The sequence below is a fragment of the Hydra vulgaris genome, chromosome 15 (assembly GCF_038396675.1).
Source record: "Hydra vulgaris chromosome 15, alternate assembly HydraT2T_AEP".
NCBI lineage: Eukaryota > Metazoa > Cnidaria > Hydrozoa > Anthoathecata > Hydridae > Hydra > Hydra vulgaris.
This window is the reverse complement of record NC_088934.1, coordinates 13970850-13993067: the sequence shown is the minus strand read 5'-3', so window position 1 is coordinate 13993067 and position 22218 is coordinate 13970850. Positions and strand designations below refer to the sequence as shown.

Sequence of the window (22218 nt, the reverse complement as noted above, 5' to 3'; positions counted from 1 at the left end):
TTTACTAAAGTATAAGTTAATGTTACCAGTAGAAAAGTTTACTCAAGTAAAAGTACTGTTGATTGAGTGAAATTTTACTAAAGTATAAGTTAATGTTACCAGTAGAAAAGTTTACTCAAGTAAAAGTACTGTTGATTGAGTGAAATTTTACTAAAGTATAAGTTAATGTTACCAGTAGAAAAGTTTACTCAAGTAAAAGTACTGTTGATTGAGTGAAATTTTACTAAAGTATAAGTTAATGTTACCAGCAGAAAAGTTTACTCAAGTAAAAGTACTGTTGATTGAGTGAAATTTTACTAAAGTATAAGTTAATGTTACCAGCAGAAAAGTTTACTCAAGTAAAAGTACTGTTGATTGAGTGAAATTTTACTAAAGTATAAGTTAATGTTACCAGCAGAAAAGTTTACTCAAGTAAAAGTACTGTTGATTGAGTGAAATTTTACTAAAGTATAAGTTAATGTTACCAGTAGAAAAGTTTACTCAAGTAAAAGTACTGTTGATTGAGTGAAATTTTACTAAAGTATAAGTTAATGTTACCAGTAGAAAAGTTTACTCAAGTAAAAGTACTGTTGATTGAGTGAAATTTTACTAAAGTATAAGTTAATGTTACCAGTAGAAAAGTTTACTCAAGTAAAAGTACTGTTGATTGAGTGAAATTTTACTAAAGTATAAGTTAATGTTACCAGTAGAAAAGTTTACTCAAGTAAAAGTACTGTTGATTGAGTGAAATTTTACTAAAGTATAAGTTAATGTTACCAGCAGAAAAGTTTACTCAAGTAAAAGTACTGTTGATTGAGTGAAATTTTACTAAAGTATAAGTTAATGTTACCAGTAGAAAAGTTTACTCAAGTAAAAGTACTGTTGATTGAGTGAAATTTTACTAAAGTATAAGTTAATGTTACCAGTAGAAAAGTTTACTCAAGTAAAAGTACTGTTGATTGAGTGAAATTTTACTAAAGTATAAGTTAATGTTACCAGTAGAAAAGTTTACTCAAGTAAAAGTACTGTTGATTGAGTGAAATTTTACTAAAGTATAAGTTAATGTTACCAGTAGAAAAGTTTACTCAAGTAAAAGTACTGTTGATTGAGTGAAATTTTACTAAAGTATAAGTTAATGTTACCAGCAGAAAAGTTTACTCAAGTAAAAGTACTGTTGATTGAGTGAAATTTTACTAAAGTATAAGTTAATGTTACCAGTAGAAAAGTTTACTCAAGTAAAAGTACTGTTGATTGAGTGAAATTTTACTAAAGTATAAGTTAATGTTACCAGTAGAAAAGTTTACTCAAGTAAAAGTACTGTTGATTGAGTGAAATTTTACTAAAGTATAAGTTAATGTTACCAGTAGAAAAGTTTACTCAAGTAAAAGTACTGTTGATTGAGTGAAATTTTACTAAAGTATAAGTTAATGTTACCAGTAGAAAAGTTTACTCAAGTAAAAGTAAAAAGTAGCTCATTAAAAATGTATTTACAGTAAAAGTTATTATGTTACTTTTTTAACAACTTTTTTAATTTTATAATTTTATTTTTTTAAAGTCATTATTTGTATGCACTTACAAATAATAGTCCTCTAGTAAAAATATTAACTGTAAGCAAAAAAAAGTTTAAATCTTTTATGACTTTTAAATACTTATGTATTGACAAATAGCTGTGGACGATTAAAAGTTTTAGTTAAGAGGGCTGGCTAACTAACAGACAGGTTCAATTTTTCTTTAAAATTTTTCGATTTTAATTTTGATGTTTTATTTCAAAGTAGTTTTATGTGTTTTAACTATTATTATTGCATATTAATAATTATATTTATTTATTGTCATTTTTCATACATTTTTCAAAGTTTTACAAATTAAGTGTATCAATACATACATAAAATTACTGATACAGCCCTAGTCGCAGTGTAGTTATATACCTAGACTGACTTAAGTAAGTATAAGGGAAGTGGAGTGTGCAAAAATTATTTTTTGCACAACTATAGTTCTATGTAAAACTGTGCAAATTAACAGTGACTCAACTGACAAATATCCTTTGAAGATTTAAGTTTATTTTTGATAAAATATAATTTAAATAACATTATAACTAATAAGTGTAATTAGTGTAGTGTAGGATACAACTATTTATTCTATCACAACTTTATCACGACTGATAAAGCCTAAATGCTAAGTCTATATTAATCTACTAAAATTTAAATCAATTTAAAAAGTCAACTAACTAGAAAACAATTTTTCCTTAAATTATTTACTAGCTAGTAAACAATATCCCCAAAACACTTATTTACTGGTATAGACACTAATCATAACTGGTGTGATCTTCAAAGTTATCACCCAAAAGAAAAAAAATATTAGGTTTATGCATAATTATTGCAGCTTTTATCTCACTTTTTTTTTCTAACAAAAATTATTTTTTTGTGCGCTTTTAAGAAATAGTTACAAACTATACACTACAGAATAAGATTAACATTATATTTTGACAGCCATTTAAAATTTGTTTGCTAAAAAGAATCTTTAATTGTTTAAAACAGCTCAAACAAAATTTGAAAAGAAAAAAATATATATAAATGATTCTACTTTCCTGTAAGTGTGCTAAAAAATACAAGTTCTTTATTATATATATTTATATACATATATAAGTTGTTTATTATATATATTTAAGAAGTTTAGTTTGATGCTTAGTTGCTAAGTTGGATGGTTAAATGATTAGTTTTATACATATATTTGTAAATTGTGCAACAAAACTTTTTTTTTTCTGATTTTGAAAATTCTTTAAAAAAATATAAAAAGTAGGAAAATATTTTAAAGTAATTTATTGATTTCAACACTAACATTAAGTGACCTGACATGATTTGATTTGAACAAAACATTAGGTGATTGAATCTTCAAGTACCCAAAGATTATTATTAAGTTGATATACAGATAATATAACAAAAAATTTAAACATTTTAATTAAAAAGTTATTGTTTAAGCAGATTGTAAAACATGAATGTTTAAATGCAGATGTAAAAGTGCCTGAAACTTCATCAGCTTCATCAACTTCTTCGTCAGGTTATAATTTAGAAATAATTACTGCACTGTTTTGTTTTTGACATTTGCAGAAATGATTAGATTTTAGCAATAACTGTTGAGAAATATATATATTTTTTCTATACCCAGTATGAAGACTGATGAACAAAACAAACTAAACAAGCATGGATGTCGAAAATATTTACTAACCTGGTTATTTTTCTCCCATTTCTTTATATATTACTATCCACTTGCATATGCACGCTAAAATGCTTATGAAGAAGAACTTAACTACAAATATGGAAAAGATTCTCTGTTTTAAGGAATTAAACCTTTCTCTTTTCAATTCTTTTGAACAGAGAAAAGTTCCCCTATTAATGAGATAGGGAAACCTTTCACTGTTTAAAGGAATGTATTACTTGGAGTAATAACTACTACATATGTAGTTATTACTCTTTTTGGAATAATAACTACACATGCCCAGATTACATTAAATATAAATACTAACTGTCTCTTGAATAACTTTTGGATACTATGAATTTTTATCAGGTTCAATTTCTGATCATGATACCCAAAATGGTTTACAATTTCCAGTTAGTGGATCGAAGAGACTCTTAAATTTAAGGAGTTTTTAATTATTTATCGTCAATTATGTTGGGCAGGTCTGTACCATGCCTGTATGTATTTGATGACCAAAGTCAGATGATTTACATCTTTTGGGTATAACAACTTTTAATCTTGCTTTAATTTTTCCAGTAGTTATACCAAAACAAAAAGGAACACTTAAAAAAAGTATGACTCAGGCATAACAAACCTTTTTTACTTGGAAATTTAGGGAATCAATTTCTTGCCTAAACAAAAAAAAAAAAGAAAATTAAAAAACAACTTCAAACTTATCAAACATTTAAAATTTAAATTTAATAGTTTATTTAACTTATTATTATTTAGTTTCTTCTATTATTAATTTATTTTGTTTATTTATCTAATTCATTATTATTAGCTAAATTATTAGCTATTTATTTGTGTTTTTAGGGAAACAATCCATTAAAATGGTGGTATATATACTTTTTATATTTTAATCTTTTTTTCTACATGTCAAGCAAAATAAATGTTATTCAAGCAAAATAAAAACAATTTATTCTATTAGCTATACTATGGAGCAATTTAAGTTGAAGATTTTTGGACCTGATGGAACTTAGTATGTAAAACACCTTTTGATCCAAAATTCTAACTGTTACGCATGGTGGAAAAATGTCATAGTTTTGTTAAATCATTGAATTAAAGAGATAATAGATAGAAATGGATACCAACACATTATAATGTATTGGTATTCATGAATCACAGAAAAAAAAACAATGCCAAGTGAATATTTTTTCAACAACATAATGATCTAAAACATTTATAAACACCATTATCTATTTAAATATATAAACTAATGTTAATAAAGAATGGTCAACAGACCAAAAAAACTGTTATATGAATCAGTCAAATAAAGCACAACTGACTTAAGTTTTAACAATTAAAGGAAAGTTGAAATTTCAATGCATAGTGGTCAAAAACAAGTAAATAACTCAAACTAATAAAGAAAGCACAGGGTTTCAAAGCTTGAAAATAAAAAAGTAGACAAATAAATCAAACTCTGATAACATTAAAGAGAGTAACAAAATATATTATCAATAATTTAGTAGGTAAAAAAAAGATTATCATTTTTAAAAATCAACAATTAAATCTGAAGAATAGGGAAAGTAAAACACTTAATTTAGTAAAATAACATTTAAACTTTTATTGTTAATTTATTGAAACTTAAGATGAATTCACACGAAATTTGTTGACTCACATGGTAATGATGAGAGTTCACCTAGTGCGCAAAACTCACACAGCTCACAAAATGTTCAAAATGTCTACTTCAATATTATGTCCAATATTGAACTAGACATTCAATATTATGTCCAAATTTAAAACTTAATTAGATTAAATTTACTTTTTTTTGTATTGAAACTTTCTGAAAATTTTAACAGTTTTCCAAAAATTCTAAATTTCAGTTAGTGTTAATTTATGTAATCTATATTAAATAAATTTGATAAACTTCTCTAATTTGATTAAACTATTTAAGCTTACTATAAAAAAAGAAAAATAAAGATAAAAATCTATGAAACTAAAACAAACAAACAAACCAAATAAACTGCAAATAACTCACTTTAAAAACAAAATTTTCTTTTTTAAACTTTCATTTTCTTCTTGCAAAATGATTAAATCTTTAGAAAAAAACTAAATTTTACTTTTCACAAACATCTTCAATATAATCATACCATCTAAATTCTTCAAATGCCAGACAATGAAAAACATAATTAGTTTTAAATACTACCATTTTATTTGAATGTGCTTACCTTTCTTTTCTTCTTGTTTCAATTTCATTATTTTCTGCTCACATTCTTCATTAAAAATGGCCACAGTCCTCTAAAAATATTTGTATAAGTGTCTGACACGCAGCTTACTTTAAGAGGTTTTCCATAAAAGTTATTTTTATTTCAACAAACTGATAAAATTTTAAAAACAAATTTATTCTTATAAAATTGTAAATAAAGCCAGAAAGGGGTTTTAAGCTTTACATATTCCTGTCATATAAGTACAAAAATATATTTTAATTAAATCTGTTCAAGAATTTTGTTTTAATTTAAGATAAAACCATTATTTTTGAAAATCCAATTGTATTCACCAGAGAGTTAAGAGAGGGATTCTTTGAAAGTACTTTTGGTTTTATGTGCATGTCACTAAGATATTTTCTGGCATCATTGTTTCTCATCATCATCATCATCATCATCATCATCATCATCATCATCATCATCATCATCATCATCATCATCATCATCATCATCATCATCATCATCATCATCATCATCATCATCATCATCATCATCATCATCATCATCATCATCATCATCATCATCATCATCATCATCATCATCATCATCATCATCATCATCATCATCATCATCATCATCATCATCATCATCATCATCATCATCATCATCATCATCATCATCATCATCATCATCATCATCATCATCATCATCATCATCATCATCATCATCATCATCATCATCATCATCATCATCATCATCATCATCATCATCATCATAATCAACACCAACACCATCATCATCATCATTATCACCACCACCACCATCATCATCATCATCATCATCATCATCATCATCATCATCATCATCATCATCATCATCATCATCATCATCATCATCATCATTATCATCATCACCATCATCATTAATCATCATCTTTATTTCATTATCCTAGTATTTGGGCATGCATAAGTGAATGTTTTTTATAATGGCATTTTTCCGATATACACTTTTCTAGCAACTTTTTTTCAAGCAGCGTGCAACTAGCTTTCTCCAACCTGTCATTTCAATAATTTCTCTACTTCATCCATGCATAAAACTCTCATTAATTGATCAAAGATTTAATTTTACACCTTTCGTCACCAATATTCTTACCAGCAATTTCACAAAAAGATCAAATGGTATTAGGACCATTTCAGTTTGGTGTAATTTACTTACCACTGAACAATAATTTATTTTTTACAAGTGGTTTACCTAAGGCCAACAACATGCCATCAAGCATACCTCTTGTTAATCTAAACAATAAGCAATGCAATAATTTCTTTTTAAAATTTGACATTATGAGTTTGTAGCAGATTTTTATAACCAGATGCTTTAAAAATGTAAAACATTATTAATTCTCATTCCATTCTTGTGGTTCAAAATTTAAAATGTGATTATGTTTAAAAAAATGATACTTTTGTAGCCAGCCTATTGACTTGTATTTTTTTTCTAAATTTTTATTGCAAAAATACAAATTTTGAGTTTATTTCATTACAAAATTTTATTTACTGAAATATATCATCTTTTTCTATATCTATATATCTTCTTATATATATCAATGTCTTCTTTGACATTTTGATTTAATATTTGTAACAGTTTTTTGTATTACATTTTACGTCTGATGACAATCTGTGCAAAAACAAGTCAAAATATTACAAAGAAAAAATTTAGTTTGTGCACAGCTGTTGTTTTATGCTTTATATTTAAAATATATATATTTATTCACGTACAACAAGATATGACATTGAAATATTATCTATTTAAATATTTGATCTAACAATAGACTCTAGGTTCGAATGAGAAAATATAAATTTCTGTTGTTGTACACTTATAAATAGTCAGTTTTTTGTCAATTTCACAAAATCAATATACTCTCAAAATCAATTTAATAATTTAGAGATTTATGAATGTTTTGTGCAAGTCAGTGCAGAACTTTTTAGCATTCAAAATAAATACTTTGGGATACATACATGGGAAAAAACTCCAACGCAATGTTTATGTCAAAATAGGTTGTTTAGCAAAATATCTATGGTAATAAGAAAAATACTTCAAAAAATGCCTCACTAAAACTGACAAGAAAAACAATTGGATTTAAAAAAACTTTTCTTACTAAAAGTTAAAGAAAAATTTATTATCTCAAGCTTAATTAAAACAGATTTTAGTACTCAAACATAATCTTAACAGATCTTAAGCCTTATTTAAATATACTCTGGTACTCAAACAGAATCACATCAGATCTTGCGCTTTATCAAAATATATTCTGTTACTAAAAAAGAATCGCTACAGATCTCAAGCCTAATTAAAATATATTCTGGTACTCAAACAGAATATCAACAGATCTCAAGCTCAATTAAAATATATTTACTCAAAAAAGATTAGGCTTATAAACAATCTGTAAAGTTTTAAACCAAAAAAAGTTTTGAAAAAAACTTTGAAAAATAAAGAATGATGTACTGCTACTTGTGATGATGATAATGATGATAATGATGATGATGATAATGATGAAAGGAGAGGAGGATAAAAGTAAATATAATGATACTATTACAACTAAAATTACATACCTTTAAAGCATCATATTCTCTAAGGCTTGATTCTTGAAAATCAAGGAAAGCATCATATTCTTGTTTGATTGCTGATAGCAAAGGTTTATAAGTAGAAAATTCTTTGATCAAACAGTCAAAAACCTCTTTGTATACCTGCAATACAACTATTTTGCAAAATAAAATAGAACAAATTGTTAAATATATGAGGTCAAACATAAAAATAAACCAGGTAAACCATACAGATAGTAAGTGAGCAGGGTCACGGCCCCCGCCCTGGCTTTTTAAAAACCTGGCCAAGGCCCCGCAAAGATTTAGCAGAGGTTGATAGCCGAGACCAGGAAAAAATTTGTAATACTAAATATTTATAAATACATTTACTATTTATTATATATATATATATATATATATATATATATATATATATATATATATATATATATATATATATATATATATATATATATATATATATATATATATATATATATATATATATATATATATATATATTTAAACTATTTCACATCCAAAAAGGTTGCAAGCAACTACTATAAAGTTATGAGTTACTAGAAAACAAAAGATATGGATAAAAAATATTAAAGCGGTTAACTGAAGATTTAAATAATTGTAGGTTGTATGAGTAAGGAAAACATGAAGATTGGTGAAAGTTTTAAAGTTTTGTTAATATGCATGGAAAAAAATAGATCAATAAAATTTTTTTGAATGAACAGGTACAGTAAAATGATGCAACTTTGCTGAATGACAAGTCAAGCAACAATGAGTTTTAGTTGATTAAACTTTGGATAGTAGCAACCATGATAGTATTTAAAAAAAAAAAAAGAGATGCAACCTTACAATGATGGTAGAGTGGCTCAAGTTTGGCTGATAAAGCAGGTCCAACTACATTTACAATAACCTTTTCTGAGAGTTTTCTGAGAGTGAGAGGGTTGTTATACTTCAATATAGAAATGTCAACAATAATTTGATACAGTTAATTTTTGGTAAGTGGAATACCAATCAACTTGGATTTTTGTTATCTTGAACTGTTTCATATTGTCCCTTGAAATCGTCTGAATGATTACTAATAAAAATCTCCATTAAAACATAAATAAAAGTAACCTAATATTTTTATATTTTTTTGTTGCCTTTAGATCTGAATAGAATAGTAATTAGATGCGAATAAAATAGATAGTTATCAGACATAAAATAGTGCTAAAATAAAACTGTTACAAATAAAATCAAAATAAAATAAATTTAAAAAAGCAATTACTTTTATGCTTTAATAAATTTCTTAATAAAAGATTGCCTTTTGACGCAATTTTATTATGCTTCAACTAATACATCAAATTGGCAAAAGTTTGACTTAATGGGAACTTGCTTTAGTCAAACATTTAAGTCAAATCTTTTTATTTTCCCTTGAAGGTTCGAGTTATCAGGAATTAATTGTAGTTGTTTGCAGTAAATAATAGAGTTTTTTGGAGTTAAAACCACAAGCTACTGCAAGTCCCAAGCTGTTATAAAAAAGTGATATGGTATCGTCAAAAATATGAAGTCGTCAGCAAATAAAGCCACTTTAGGTGTAAGATTGTCAGAAAGATCGTTATTGTAGATTAGGACAAACAGGATCCAGCTAAAATTCTCTTGTCTTGGTCCTCTTGGTTGAATAAAGGCTAGAAATAGTGCCTCAAAAAAATACTTATCTAGGGCAGATGTTAACTGTATACAACTACTGTCTTGTAGAAGGCCTTCTAGGTAAAGACTTTAAAGGTAAGCAGAAGAATTCTGTTAACCAGCCTCAAGCTTCTTTATCTATTAGGTGGCCTAGATGTAAGGCCATTTTACATTGTTTCCTGTCTAGGATGATGAATCCTAGATCTTTATGAATTTAATCATAGATTTTTGCTTGTGCCTCCTTGATAGTGGCTATGCAACTCTTCCTATTATCTCCTAATGAGGGTACAGATCTAAAACATAGTTTAATGGTTCTAAGGCCAGCTGGTAATAAGGTTTCCAGTACTCTGTGGTAGCTCTCAGAGAGGTTGATTCAATTAACAACAAAAAAATCAGATAATAATATCAGAGTATTAACAGTGTCATGTTGTGTATGGATGGTGTTCCTGTTAATGCTTTTGGTGTGCATTGTTGAGACCACATACGCAACAACTTTGGATTAACTAATGAGACAAATGCATATCTTATTGGTTGGGATGCAGTGCCTTATCTATGAATGAGTCAAGTAAATCATGCCCAAAGTAAACCAAAATATTAAACATTAAAAACTATCCCCACCACCTAACCGTTTCAATATATCTTTTACAAATACTTGTGATCTGCAAAGTAACCTTCCATCACTTGAATCTTACCTCTTGCAAAATTGACCAGACTTCTTTGCAAGACCAGACCTCTTTGTGAGACTAATTTAAAACTGACTGTTTCTGCATTAGATCTCAGGATTGATGGGTACAATTCACCTATTTGTCAAGAAATCAGGTTTGAATCCATTGAACATTCTTTTATGGGCTTCTGTTAAGCACCTCTTTGCTCTATTAAATTTTTTCTTTGCTCTTTATCATTCTCCTTCTTCTCATGATTGCACTTTTTTAGATGTAATTTCTGATCAAATCTGAAAAAAAAAACCCTAGCTTGTGTTCAGTTTCTCTTTTCTCTCCATTTGTGGTTCTGACCATGCATCTCTATAAATCTTTTATTTCATACTTCTTCAGACTCATCCTATCATCGCACAACTTACTACTACCCTAAGGTGACTGGGATTTATTTCAAAATTTTCTTTGTGATGATCCTTAGACTAATGTTTTCCACTCTGTGCTTATAAATGGATCTCCTACTGGATTAAGGCAGAAACGGAAGCTTTTGATCACTCTTGTTGGTTTCAAGTCAAGCCTCACTCTACTCCATGGTTTTCATCTTCTTGTGCAGCTCCTATATCTAATTGTTATCATTTTTTTATCTTTTTCGAAAGAACAACTCTTTTGTAATTGATGTAAAAATGTGCTGTCTGATGCTAAGCTTCATTATTTTTAGTTCACTAAATCTTGTATCTTATCTCAGAAGTTTGGAAAATCTTCAATAGCATCATTAACAAATAACTAACATTCCATCCCTAATTTATAGGAATGACCTTAATTTGACGCTTGAATATTATGGCCATAATCTTTATTCCATCCAAATTAAACAGGTTAACATATTGTTAGACATTCAAATCACTCCAGCTTGTGCCGTTGCTAAACTCATATTTTAATTAAACTCTACAATGGCTTGTGGTCAAGACAACATTCCTGTCATAGTCTTAAAAAAGTTTTCTCCAAACTCTCTTCAATTTTTTCTAAACTATTTAATAAGTACTTCACTAAATCTTGTTTTTCTACCTGCTAGAAAGTGGCATCTGTGGTTCCATAAAAATACATCTGCACCAGCCTAATTTCCCCCCTTAATCTCTAGAGATTAAGGGGGGAAAAATTCTATCTTAAGGGGTAAACAGATTCTATCTGTTGACCAGCCTCACACCCCTTCTTCATCTATTAGGCTGGTGCAGATACATTTTTAATACATTGTTTCCAGTTTAGGATGTTGAATGCTGGATCTTCTTGACTCAATGCATGGGTTTTGCTTGTGTCTCTGTTTTTATGACTAGGCAACTTATTCTATTATCTCTTTTTGAGGGTACAGCTCTAAAGTTCAGTTATATGGTTCTGAGGCCGGCTGGTAGTCAGGTTTCCCGAACTCTGTGGTAGCTCTCAGAGAGGCTTATTCCATCAACAGCTGAAAAATATCAAAGATATTTCTGATCATATTGACCAAGCCCTCTCTCTTTATCCATCAGCTAATATAGTTGTTGTCAGTGACTTTAATGCTTATTACTCTGAATGGCTTGGCTCTAGTGTCAGTGATTCGCTAACTTAAATAATCAACTTTCCAACTAGCTTTCCAGACAACCTGAATCATTTAACTTCTCTACTCGACTTATGTCTTGTTTCTGATCCTAGTCAGTGCTCAGTTTCTCCACATTCACCCTTCTGACCTCAGTTTGATCTCTCTAAAATTAATATCTCATTCTTCTTCATCACCTGAATCCCCCTATTATCGCACCTCTAACAACTACCTTAAAGCTGACTGAGATTCTTTCCATGATTTTCTTCGTGATGGCTCTTGGGTAGAAATCTTTCGTCTTCCTGTAGACAAATGTACTTCTTACATAACTTTGTGGATTCAGGCTAGCATGGAATCTTTTGTTTCCTCTCAACAATTCCATGTCAAGGCTAACTCTCCTCCATAGCTTTCCTCACAATGTGCTGCTGCGATTGCCAATCAAAACCGTTACTTACATATCTATCAGCAAAACAATTCTCCAGAAAACAGATGTATGTTTATTACTGCTAGAAACCATTGTAAAAAGGTTTTGTCTAATGCCAAAGCTCGCTATTCTTAGGTCATGAAATCTCATATCTCATCTAAAAAATTAGGCTCTCATGACTTCTGGAGAATCTTTAATAGTATTAATAATAAGGGCAAATCTTTAATTTCACCTCTCTTGTATGGCTCAGACTTTGTCATCTCACCTAAAGACAAAGCTAAATTGTTTGCTAAAACCTTTTCATCAATATTATCTCTTGATTCCACTAGTTGTGTTCTACCTAATATTGTCAACAAACAGGTTGATCCATTGCTTGACATTCATATCACTCCAGCATCTGTATCTAAAGTGATTTCCTGCCTAGACTCTTCTACAGCTTGTGGCCAGGACAACATACCTGTTATTGTCTTGCAGAAGTGTTTTCCAGAGCTGTTGTCTATACTCTCAAAACTATTCAACAAGTGCTTATCAGAGTCTTGTTTTCCAGCATGCTGGAAAGCGGCATCTGTTATCCCTATCTTCAAAAATTCTGGAGAGCGATCTGACTCATCTAACTACCGTCCCATTAGTATTCTTCCTATCATAAGCAAGGTTTTTGAATCTTTAATTAACAAACACCTAATTTCTCATTATAAATCTAATAACTTACTTTCTGACCATCAATATGGATTTCGATCTTCTTGTTCTACAGCTGATTTGCTAATAGTAATAACCGATAGGTTTTATTGTGCATTAGATAAAGGTGGAGAGGTTAAAGCTCTTGACATTTCTAAAGCTTTTGATGAAGTTGGCATACTGGTCTTTTTCATAACCTTTTTTCTTATGGTGTATCTGGCAACATCTTTAAGATTATTGAATCCTTCCTTTCCAATTGTAGTATAAAAGTTGTCCTCAATAGACAGCACTCTTCTTCTTATTCTGTAACTTCAGGGATTCCTCAAGGTTTTATCCTTGGCCCTATACTCTTTTAAATTTACACTAACAATCTTCTAGATATTCTCACATCTAAGGTAACATTGTTTGCTCATGATACTACCATTTATTCTTGTCATGAAGCCAACACTCTCTGAATGCTTGGAGGGGGCATTTGGCTTGAAAAGGATCTCACTTCTGCTACAGCATGGAGCTCAGAGTGGCTAGTAAACTTTAATTCACATAAAACTCAATTTTTTTCAGCCAATTGTTATCGCAATAATTTAGATCTTTCTATATTTATGAACGGTAATGTACTTGATGAGTCATCTACTCTTCATCTTCTAGGATTAAGTCTTACTTCCGATCTTTCTTGGAAACCATATATCAAATCAGTTGCAAAATTAGCATCTGCTAAGGTTGGATCTCCTTATCGAGCTCGACATTTTCTTACTTCGGATTCTATTCTCTATCTCTATAAATCTCAAATCCGGCCTTGTATCAAATACTGTTGCCATATCTGGGGCGGATCTTCTAATGATGCGCTTTCTCTTTTAAACAAGGTACAAAAACGCATTGTACACATAGTTGGATTTGCTCTAGCAGCCAACCTCCAACCATTATCACATTGTCGTAATGTTGCTTCTCTTTCTCTTTTCTACCAATACTATAATGGGTACTGCTCTAAAGAGCTATTATTTCTTGTGCCATCCACTAAAGTTCATTCTCGTGTTACTCGTCATTCAATCAAGTCTCATCCTTTTTCTGTGATTATTCCTAAGTGCTCTAAAAACGCTTATTCGTCTAGATTTTTTTCCTCGAACATCAATTTGGAATTTGCTTCAATCATCTTGCTTTCATGATTAATATAATTTGCAATCCTTTAAGTCGCCCATCAATCGTTATCTTGCTTAACAATCTTCATCTTTTCTCTTCCAGTAACTTCCAACTTTAATTAGTGGTTGCTTGTAGCCTTGTTGGAAGCGAAGATGTTTAAAAAAAAAAAAAAAAAAGATCATTTTGACCCCTTCAACTATTGCTTGATCACTCTTTTATTTGTTATTAGCAAGACCTTTGAATCTTTGATGAACATATTTCTAACATCCTATCTTGAGTCAAATAACTTACTGTCAAACAATCAATAAGGTTTTCATCACCTTGCTCTAAGGCTGACTTGGTAACTGCTGTGACTAAAAGACTTTATTGCGCATTAGATGGAGGCGATGAGGCTAGGACTATTGCTCTTGATATATCTAAAGCTATTGACAAAGTTTGGCATACTGATCTTCTCCATAAGCTTGCTTCATATGGTGTATTTAGTAAAGTTTTTGAGATAATCAAATAATTTCTTTCTAACCACTTCATTTTCAGTAACTTCAAGACTCCTCAAGATCTTAATTTTAGTTCTGCTTTGTTTCTTATTGTATAATTGATCTTCCTGACAACTTTAAGTTAACATCTAAAGTTGTCAGGAAGATCAATAATGCAGATGACTTAACTTTATACAAAAATTCTTCTCTTTTTGATTTTTTTTACTTTTCTTTATCTCAATTTTATAACATATTGGGGCTTGCAGTAGCTTGTAAATTTTAACTCCAACAAAACTCAGCTATATGCTGCAAACAACTTGTGCAATACTGCCTACATTCCTTTTGATGAATGCTAACTCTCTCACTGAACCTAAATCCTCTTCTTTATGTCTTTTTAGATTATCATTCACTACTGACCTCTCAGAAATATATACAATCGATTGCTAAATTAGCATTTGCCAATGTTGCTTCTTTTTAATGTATTCACCATTTTATTACTCTTGATTCCATTCTCTACCTCTACAAAACTCATATTTGCCCCTGCATGGAATACTGTTCTCATGCTTTGGCTGGTTCTTCTAATGATGCTCTTTCTCTTATAGACAAGTTCCCAAAGCGGATTGCAAATATAGTTGAACCCATTCTATCAGTCAAGCTTAAGCCTCTCCCATCGTTGTAAAGTTGCATTTCTTTCTATTTGCTACAAATACTGTTATGGTCACTTCTCAAAGGAGCTATTATCTTTCATGAATTAAAACTAATTCTCCCTTGATGCATCATTCAGCAAAGTCTCATTATTTTAATGTATCTGTTCCTGCATAGCCTAAAAACTTTTATGTGTCTAGTTTTTTTCCTCACACTTCAACCCTTTGGAACTCTCATGCATCTTCATGTTTCTCCATCTCATATAACCTTTAACTTTTTAGGTTTTCTGTCAACTGTTTCCTAGCTCTTTAGCTCCGTTCTCTTTTTTTCATGTTTCTCTCAACTTAATAGGTTGCTTGCAGCCTTGCTGTGAGTGAATCAGAATAGAAGAAAAAAAACAGAAAAAAAAAAACTTTTATGACTGCTTTTTCTATATCTTACAAAATATAATTTATTTGATTCAAAACTTATTTTAACAAACATAAATATCTTGAGCTAAGTAAAGTACTATATATAAAGTGCAAGCAAATATTTTAAAGCTGCAAAAGAAAATATTAGGCATCTTAAAAACATTAACCCTTTATAGTATTTATATTATACATGGTAGTGATGCGTTTGCATCACTAAAGATATCATGTATAATATAAATATTTGAAAAAAGTCTGTTCTAGGTTGGGATAAAAGTTTTGTTGTGAATACTTTTCAATAGTAATACTATCAAATATGGAAAATTTACTAAATTATTAAAAGAACATATTTTTATTGCCTTTTAATTTTAGTTTGTTTGACTTGACTTTTTTACACCAATGAGATTTCCGACAGAAAAACTAAAATTACAAATAATACATCATTAGACCTGAGCTAAAAAACTAACATTTAATTCAAATATTTAAAACTGTGAAATGTTTTTGAACTTTGTATTGAGTTTTTACTTTGAAACAACTGTTTTGTTTTTCATGTTTGTTCCAATGGTTCTAAATATTTCTACTGCTATTTTCATGAATATAATATCAACAAGAAAAAAATTACTGCAGTAATATATTTAAATAGCCTTGCAGTATACTTAAAAACATGTTACCAACCAAGGCTGAGCAGTCTTGATTGGTAACATAGCAACCAATGCTATTTTAATGTATCTGAATATCAAAAAAATCTTATCTGGTACATAATTCTGTTTAATCAAATCAGTTGATTGCACCACTAGTTAAGAGCTTAGTTAAAAAACATAGCAAGAATAAAATGAAAAGAATGAAAGAAAATGTTTGTCTAACTTTTTAAAAAGGTTTGCTGGTTATTTCAGAAGTTGATGCAAGGTTATAAAATATGTTGAGCCTGGCAAAATATTTTATAGCCTTATAAGAAGATAGCTTACAAGAACTGATAGAATATTGAAATGTATTATGCTACAAAAAAATCTGTTAAATAATCATACCCTCGAGGTTGATTACAGTATCACAGTGTAAACTTGATTGTGGATTAAGATTTTAAAAACAAAAGAAAGCTCTTTAATGATTCACAAAACTTTCATTTTACAGTCCAATATGTTATAATAATAAAAGATCAAAGAATTTTATTAAGTACAATTTGCGAAAAAAAAAAAACAAATTTAAAAGTTACTTGAAAATTTATAAGTTATTTGAAGAAAATAGCTTATAAATAAACTTTTTGAAACCGCAAGAAAGCAATATACTGCAAAAGTCATTTATTACCCCATCCTAGTCTCCACCCACCCACTAAAAATGTTCACTATAATAAATTGCATTCTGCATAAAGAAATGGATTTTAAAAATAGTTTAGAGAAAAATCTTTTACAAATTATACTTGTAACACAAATGTACCTGTAAACGGATTTTTGATGGACTTTCAATTTTATACCCAATCAGCTTATCTAACTCATTCTTGAGAAGCATTTCAAGATTTTGAAGTAAAACTGGTTTATTTTTTTTGTGAGTAAATTCTTTAAAAGGTAAAGAAGAGAAGCATGTGGGCCACATATCAATATGACCCGCATTGTCTTTGACTACAGTCTAAATGTCAAAATATTTATATATAGAATATAAACTTTATTTATAAACTTAAATTTGGATTAATTATTATTTATTTACTTTAAAAAAAAACTTTTATTACTAAATTGTTACATTTTGAGAAACTGGAATCATTCTTTTTGTGTTATTACATCTAAAAGTTATATAAAGAAAAATCTATTTTCAACTTTAATAATAAACAACTAAATAATAGGGTTTGTGGCAGCTTTTTTTGATGTTTGAAAAAGATAACTGCAAAACTTTAAATTTGGGTATGCCCTCAACCCCAAATGCGAGGGAACAATTTAAAAATATATAAAACAAAATATAAAAAAGTTTTATAGTATTATCTAAAACTAAATTTATATGATATTCACTGACAGATTTTTAAATAAAGACTGGTAAAGAGTGGTAGTGGTGTAGTGGTAGAGCACTCGCTTCATAAGCGAGAGGTTCCGAGTTTGATTCCCACCACGTTCTGGTAGTACTGCGCTCAACTTGTTTCTCTGCGCAGCGGCCTTGTTTGTTAAGGTTCGTGTTTCGGAGTTATAGAGTTGAGAGAGGGTTATAACCACAAGTAGCCTCCTCATCTGTAGTGGCCTTATCGGCCTTGGGGAGGTGAATAACAAAAAATTAAAAAATTAAAAAAAAATATTATTTTTTTAAAGACTAGCCTTTTTTTATTTTTTATAGATAGATTTTTGTTAAGTAATACACTACCAAGGTAAAATCAATTGTTTATAATAAAGTTGTTATTAACCAGCCTAATCTCTGGTTCACATAGAAAACATGGAGAGAAAAGTGTGCTATTTTTGAGTTTATCTTTAAATTGAAGTTCATAAAAACTAGCTTGATTATTTGAAATTAATAAAAAATAGTTTAGCAATAACATTTTTTATTAATAATAACTTTTAAAAATCATTTAATTTTTTTTATTTATATATTAAAATTTATAAAAATCTACATCATTAAAGCTGAACCTTTCTTTTTTATGTAGAAGTCACCATGCAAATCTTAAATTTAACTAGATTAAACTATACATTCTTCAGTACAACAATGAGGGCATAAATCAATTGTAAACCAAAAAATTATACTTTTCCCATTTTTATTAGGGATACTCAACTTAGACCTTATGGTCTTGTCATATTTTGCCAAATTTTTCAATAAATCTTTAAGGCTATAGTGATATTAAACACTGCCATGGCTGTTATGTTTTAGCAACCGATATCTTACAAATAAAATATCCTAAAAAAATTTAAGAAACTACTTTAGTAATAAAACATAACCTTATAAGCAATTTATTTACAAAAAAGTACTATTTATACAAAATATGCATTCTTGTCAAATATAACAAAATATTTTAAATACACTATAATAAATACAGAGCAAAGATCATTAGACAAAAATCATGCAAAAACAGTTGAAAGTAAATGTAAAAATCAATAAAACAATTTAAAACCAACCCTAAAAACAAATGCACAATCTATTTTTTTTTTTAAATATTTTATAAAACCAATAAATAAAAAAACTAGCCAAAGAAAATTATAATGTTAAATATATGTAAATATATATATATATATATATATATATATATATATATATATATATATATATATATATATATATATATATATATATATATATATGTATGTATATATATAATATATGTATATATATATATATATATATATATATATGTATATATATATATATATGTATATGTATATATTTATGTGTGTGTATATATATATATATATATATATATATATATATATATATATATATATATATATATATATATATATATATGTGTGTGTGTGTATATATATATATATATATATATATATATATATATATATATATATATATATATATATATATATACTATATATATATATATATATATATATATATATATATATATATATATATATATTTATATATATATATACATGTATATATATATATATATGTATATATATATATATATATATATATATATATATGTATATATATAATATTTATATAATTACACAAAAAGACTGTTTGCTTAAATATGACTGAATATTTCCATATATATAATTAAGCATATATAGCAATTTTGTAAAATACCATTATCATAATTAGTTTATTAGATAGTTTATTAAAACATATTTTATTCATCATAACTTTATGTTTAATTTCACTAAAAATGTACAATAGATCTATCTTTTGAGTATTAGTTTTTAAAGAAAAATGTGCATATACATTTTAAATAATTTTTAAACATGCCAAACACAAGAGAATGATTTCACTGGCTCATAGCAAATACCTCTTCTTTCTTTCAAACTTAAAACTGATCCAGGCCAAAAAAAGTTAACAAACCAAAACGGAATTAATAAAAGTAAAAAAATTGCTGACACTAGAGAAAAAATTCCAAATGATAAAGACAATAAATACAGTTCAGGTATTGTTTCAGAACAATTAGAGTCAACAGTTATTCCAAACTGAACCAATCCAATAATAAGAGAAAAAAATCCAAAAAAATGGAAACCAATTTTTAATTTCCAGGGAACAGGTTCCATCATGGTAAAAAGAAATGTAAAAGCTACCATTACAAATGTCATGCAAATAGATACTACCAGCATATTAAGAATTGGTTGTACGCAGTATCGACTAGTTGTCGGAAGTATCAAAACTATGAATTGAGGTAACAAAAAAAGCAGTGCAATGAACATTACAAAGATCCTGGCACCACAACGGCCATCTTTAGGAAAGCATCTAGTGAAGTGATAAGCTATATGAGCAACAAAATAGTACCACATTCTGAACTAAACTAAAAAATAATTAACTTAATAAAAATAAATGAAACTACATAAAAATTTATAAGAAAAAAATGTCATTGACTATTACAAAATTAAAATAAAAATTATTGTAAGGTTTCAAATTGAATGAAAAACTTAAAAATAGCAAATTTAAAGTGATAGCAAATGAATAGAATTGAACAATCAAACAAGTTGTTTAACTAATTAAAAATAAAACTATTTTATTTACACAGAAAAGTTAATAGTGATGCTATTAATTAATATTTATAAGACCATACCACTTCTAATTTTCAAAAAACTTGGTATTTTTAAAAAAATGATTTTTTTTTTTTGAATGATTGGTATATGAACTTTTTTACTTTTTGGTCAAACCCAAGAGATTAATTGACCCAGGTGTAGGGTTGCCAGATATCCAGCTTTTATGAAGGAGCACACCATAGAAAAAAAATTATTTTTATAGGTTTGACACTGTATTCTCCTCCATAAAAGCCGACATCTGGCAACCCTACCCAGGTGGGACCATGACATAAAACTATCTAATTAGCAACACAAAAACTTGAACATTTTTAAAATTTTTGCTTCTATACATATTTATTTTTAGTCATTGTTAAACATTTAAAAGAATAAAAAGTCTTAAACAAATTAATTCTAAATTTAAAAAAATGGCAAACAAGCACCAGTATTTTCAAAGCATTATTATAAGTTTCAAGATTCTTTATTTTATCAATATGCATTAAGATTTATCTCATGAAATTCAGCATAATTATTATTCTTTATCAACATGCATATGCATAAACTTTAAGAATAAAATGTGCATAATGAGTCTTTTTATCCGTATTCTTGAATATCCATTGGGATAACCTTAGATAAAATTTACTATACTCACAAGTATTAAATTCAATATTATAATAACTATATATATATTAATAACAATATTATAATAACAATATTAGATTAATTTTTTACATAATAATTTTAAATATGTTTGTATGTTCTTATTTATAGCTGTTATAGTTACAAACTTTAAGTAGTTTAGACTTATCACTCTTAAGATGTAGAGTGCTAATAAATTATCATTTAAAATTCTTTTTCAAACATGTTAAACTCTAGTTCCTCAAAATCAGATGTTTAACATGCATTTCTAGTTGATTTATTCAAATAATAATTTATAAATATAGTATAAAACTATTTAATTTTTAAAAATACCACAGTTGTTTCAAAAATTACCCTAGTATTTTGACAACTAAAGTTTCTTCAAATAAATTGAGAAATTATTTAAAAGACTGAACAATTACTATTTGTCACCATGTTGAAATTAATTTTATTATTATATTTGAAATTAAATTAATTATTAAGTTGCAAACGCAATTACAAAAATTAAAAAAGTTTTCCAACTGATATAGTTAAAAAAACATTGTTGAAAGAAGAATTAAAAACATTCTTAGTATCGAAATAACTGAAAAGATTTAAACAAAGCCAAAAAAACTTTAAAACTTGGAATTTAATAAGAAAATGAAAAAACAAAGACACTTGATTTAAACAAAATTGTTTCTAGGCAGGATTTGCTTGGATCATCTTGGATGTTTAATAAAAATATTTTTCACATTTGTTTACTTTTTCGTTAAGGACTTCGTGCATCTTTTACATGCTTATTGAAGTGAAACCATTAGCGAGATCTCGTCTCGTTCTCGTTTCTCGTGAGAAATGGGACTTCTCGTGAGAAACGAGAAATAGAAAATTCTAGCGAGAAGTCGAACGAGACTTAAATTTTATATTATTTTCTAAATTAAAAATTATTATAATTTACAAAATGCTTAATATTTTGTTTTTTTAATTAATTAATATTTTGACACCGTGATTTTAATAAATCTAATTAAAAATTTAATTTGTTTTTGACAAAAACAAATTAAATTTTCAATTAAATTTTTATTAGATTTTTTAATTAGATTTTTTTTAAAATTCTAATTAAAAAATTTTAATTAGACTTTAGATATTTTTAATTAGATTTTAAATACAAAAAGTTTTTGTATAAAATGGTGCACTTTCGACTTAATTTCATTAGTTTACCAGTGGAATTCAACTTGACACATATTGTTCATATTGAAAAGAAATATTCTTGCCTCATTTCAACGATCAAAAATGTCACCAAGAAAAAACAAAATCTGGAGATATTTTCAAAAAACAAGTAACGGTGCTGAATGCAAGGCGTGCAAAA

The 22218-nt window shown here is 27.7% G+C and overlaps 2 protein-coding genes across 4 annotated transcripts in view; both read right to left on the bottom strand.

The window, feature by feature from the left end:
* LOC136091380 (translin-associated factor X-interacting protein 1-like) overlaps positions 1-21609 on the bottom strand; it is a 54777-nt gene extending 33168 nt beyond the window's left edge. Inside the window, exons 1-7 of one of the 3 annotated variants that reach the window (XM_065818864.1) lie at positions 21534-21609; positions 17314-17353; positions 17014-17202; positions 7955-8089; positions 5379-5448; positions 5189-5246; positions 3806-3842 (exon numbers count right to left, since the gene is read on the bottom strand). In XM_065818864.1, the coding sequence (XP_065674936.1) occupies positions 3806-3842; positions 5189-5246; positions 5379-5448; positions 7955-8089; positions 17014-17202; positions 17314-17334 (510 nt within the window). In that variant the 5' untranslated portion in view covers positions 17335-17353; positions 21534-21609. Of the gene's footprint in view, positions 1-3805; positions 3843-5188; positions 5247-5378; positions 5449-7954; positions 8090-17013; positions 17203-17313; positions 17354-18179; positions 18447-21533 lie in introns of those variants that run through there. The other 2 variants (XM_065818865.1, XM_065818866.1) reach the window with 2 other exon arrangements.
* On the bottom strand, positions 19324-20043 carry LOC136091381 (uncharacterized). Its single transcript, XM_065818867.1, has one exon. The coding sequence runs from the start codon at positions 20001-20003 to the stop codon at positions 19461-19463; it is 543 nt and encodes a 180-aa protein (XP_065674939.1). The 5' UTR covers positions 20004-20043; the 3' UTR covers positions 19324-19460.
* Positions 21610-22218: the final 609 nt, after the last annotated feature.

What these genes read in the sequence shown, in the direction of transcription:
- LOC136091381 (XM_065818867.1), bottom strand. Translation starts at nt 20,003, where the DNA reads ATGTGGTACTATTTTGTTGCTCATATAGCTTATCACTTCACTAGATGC.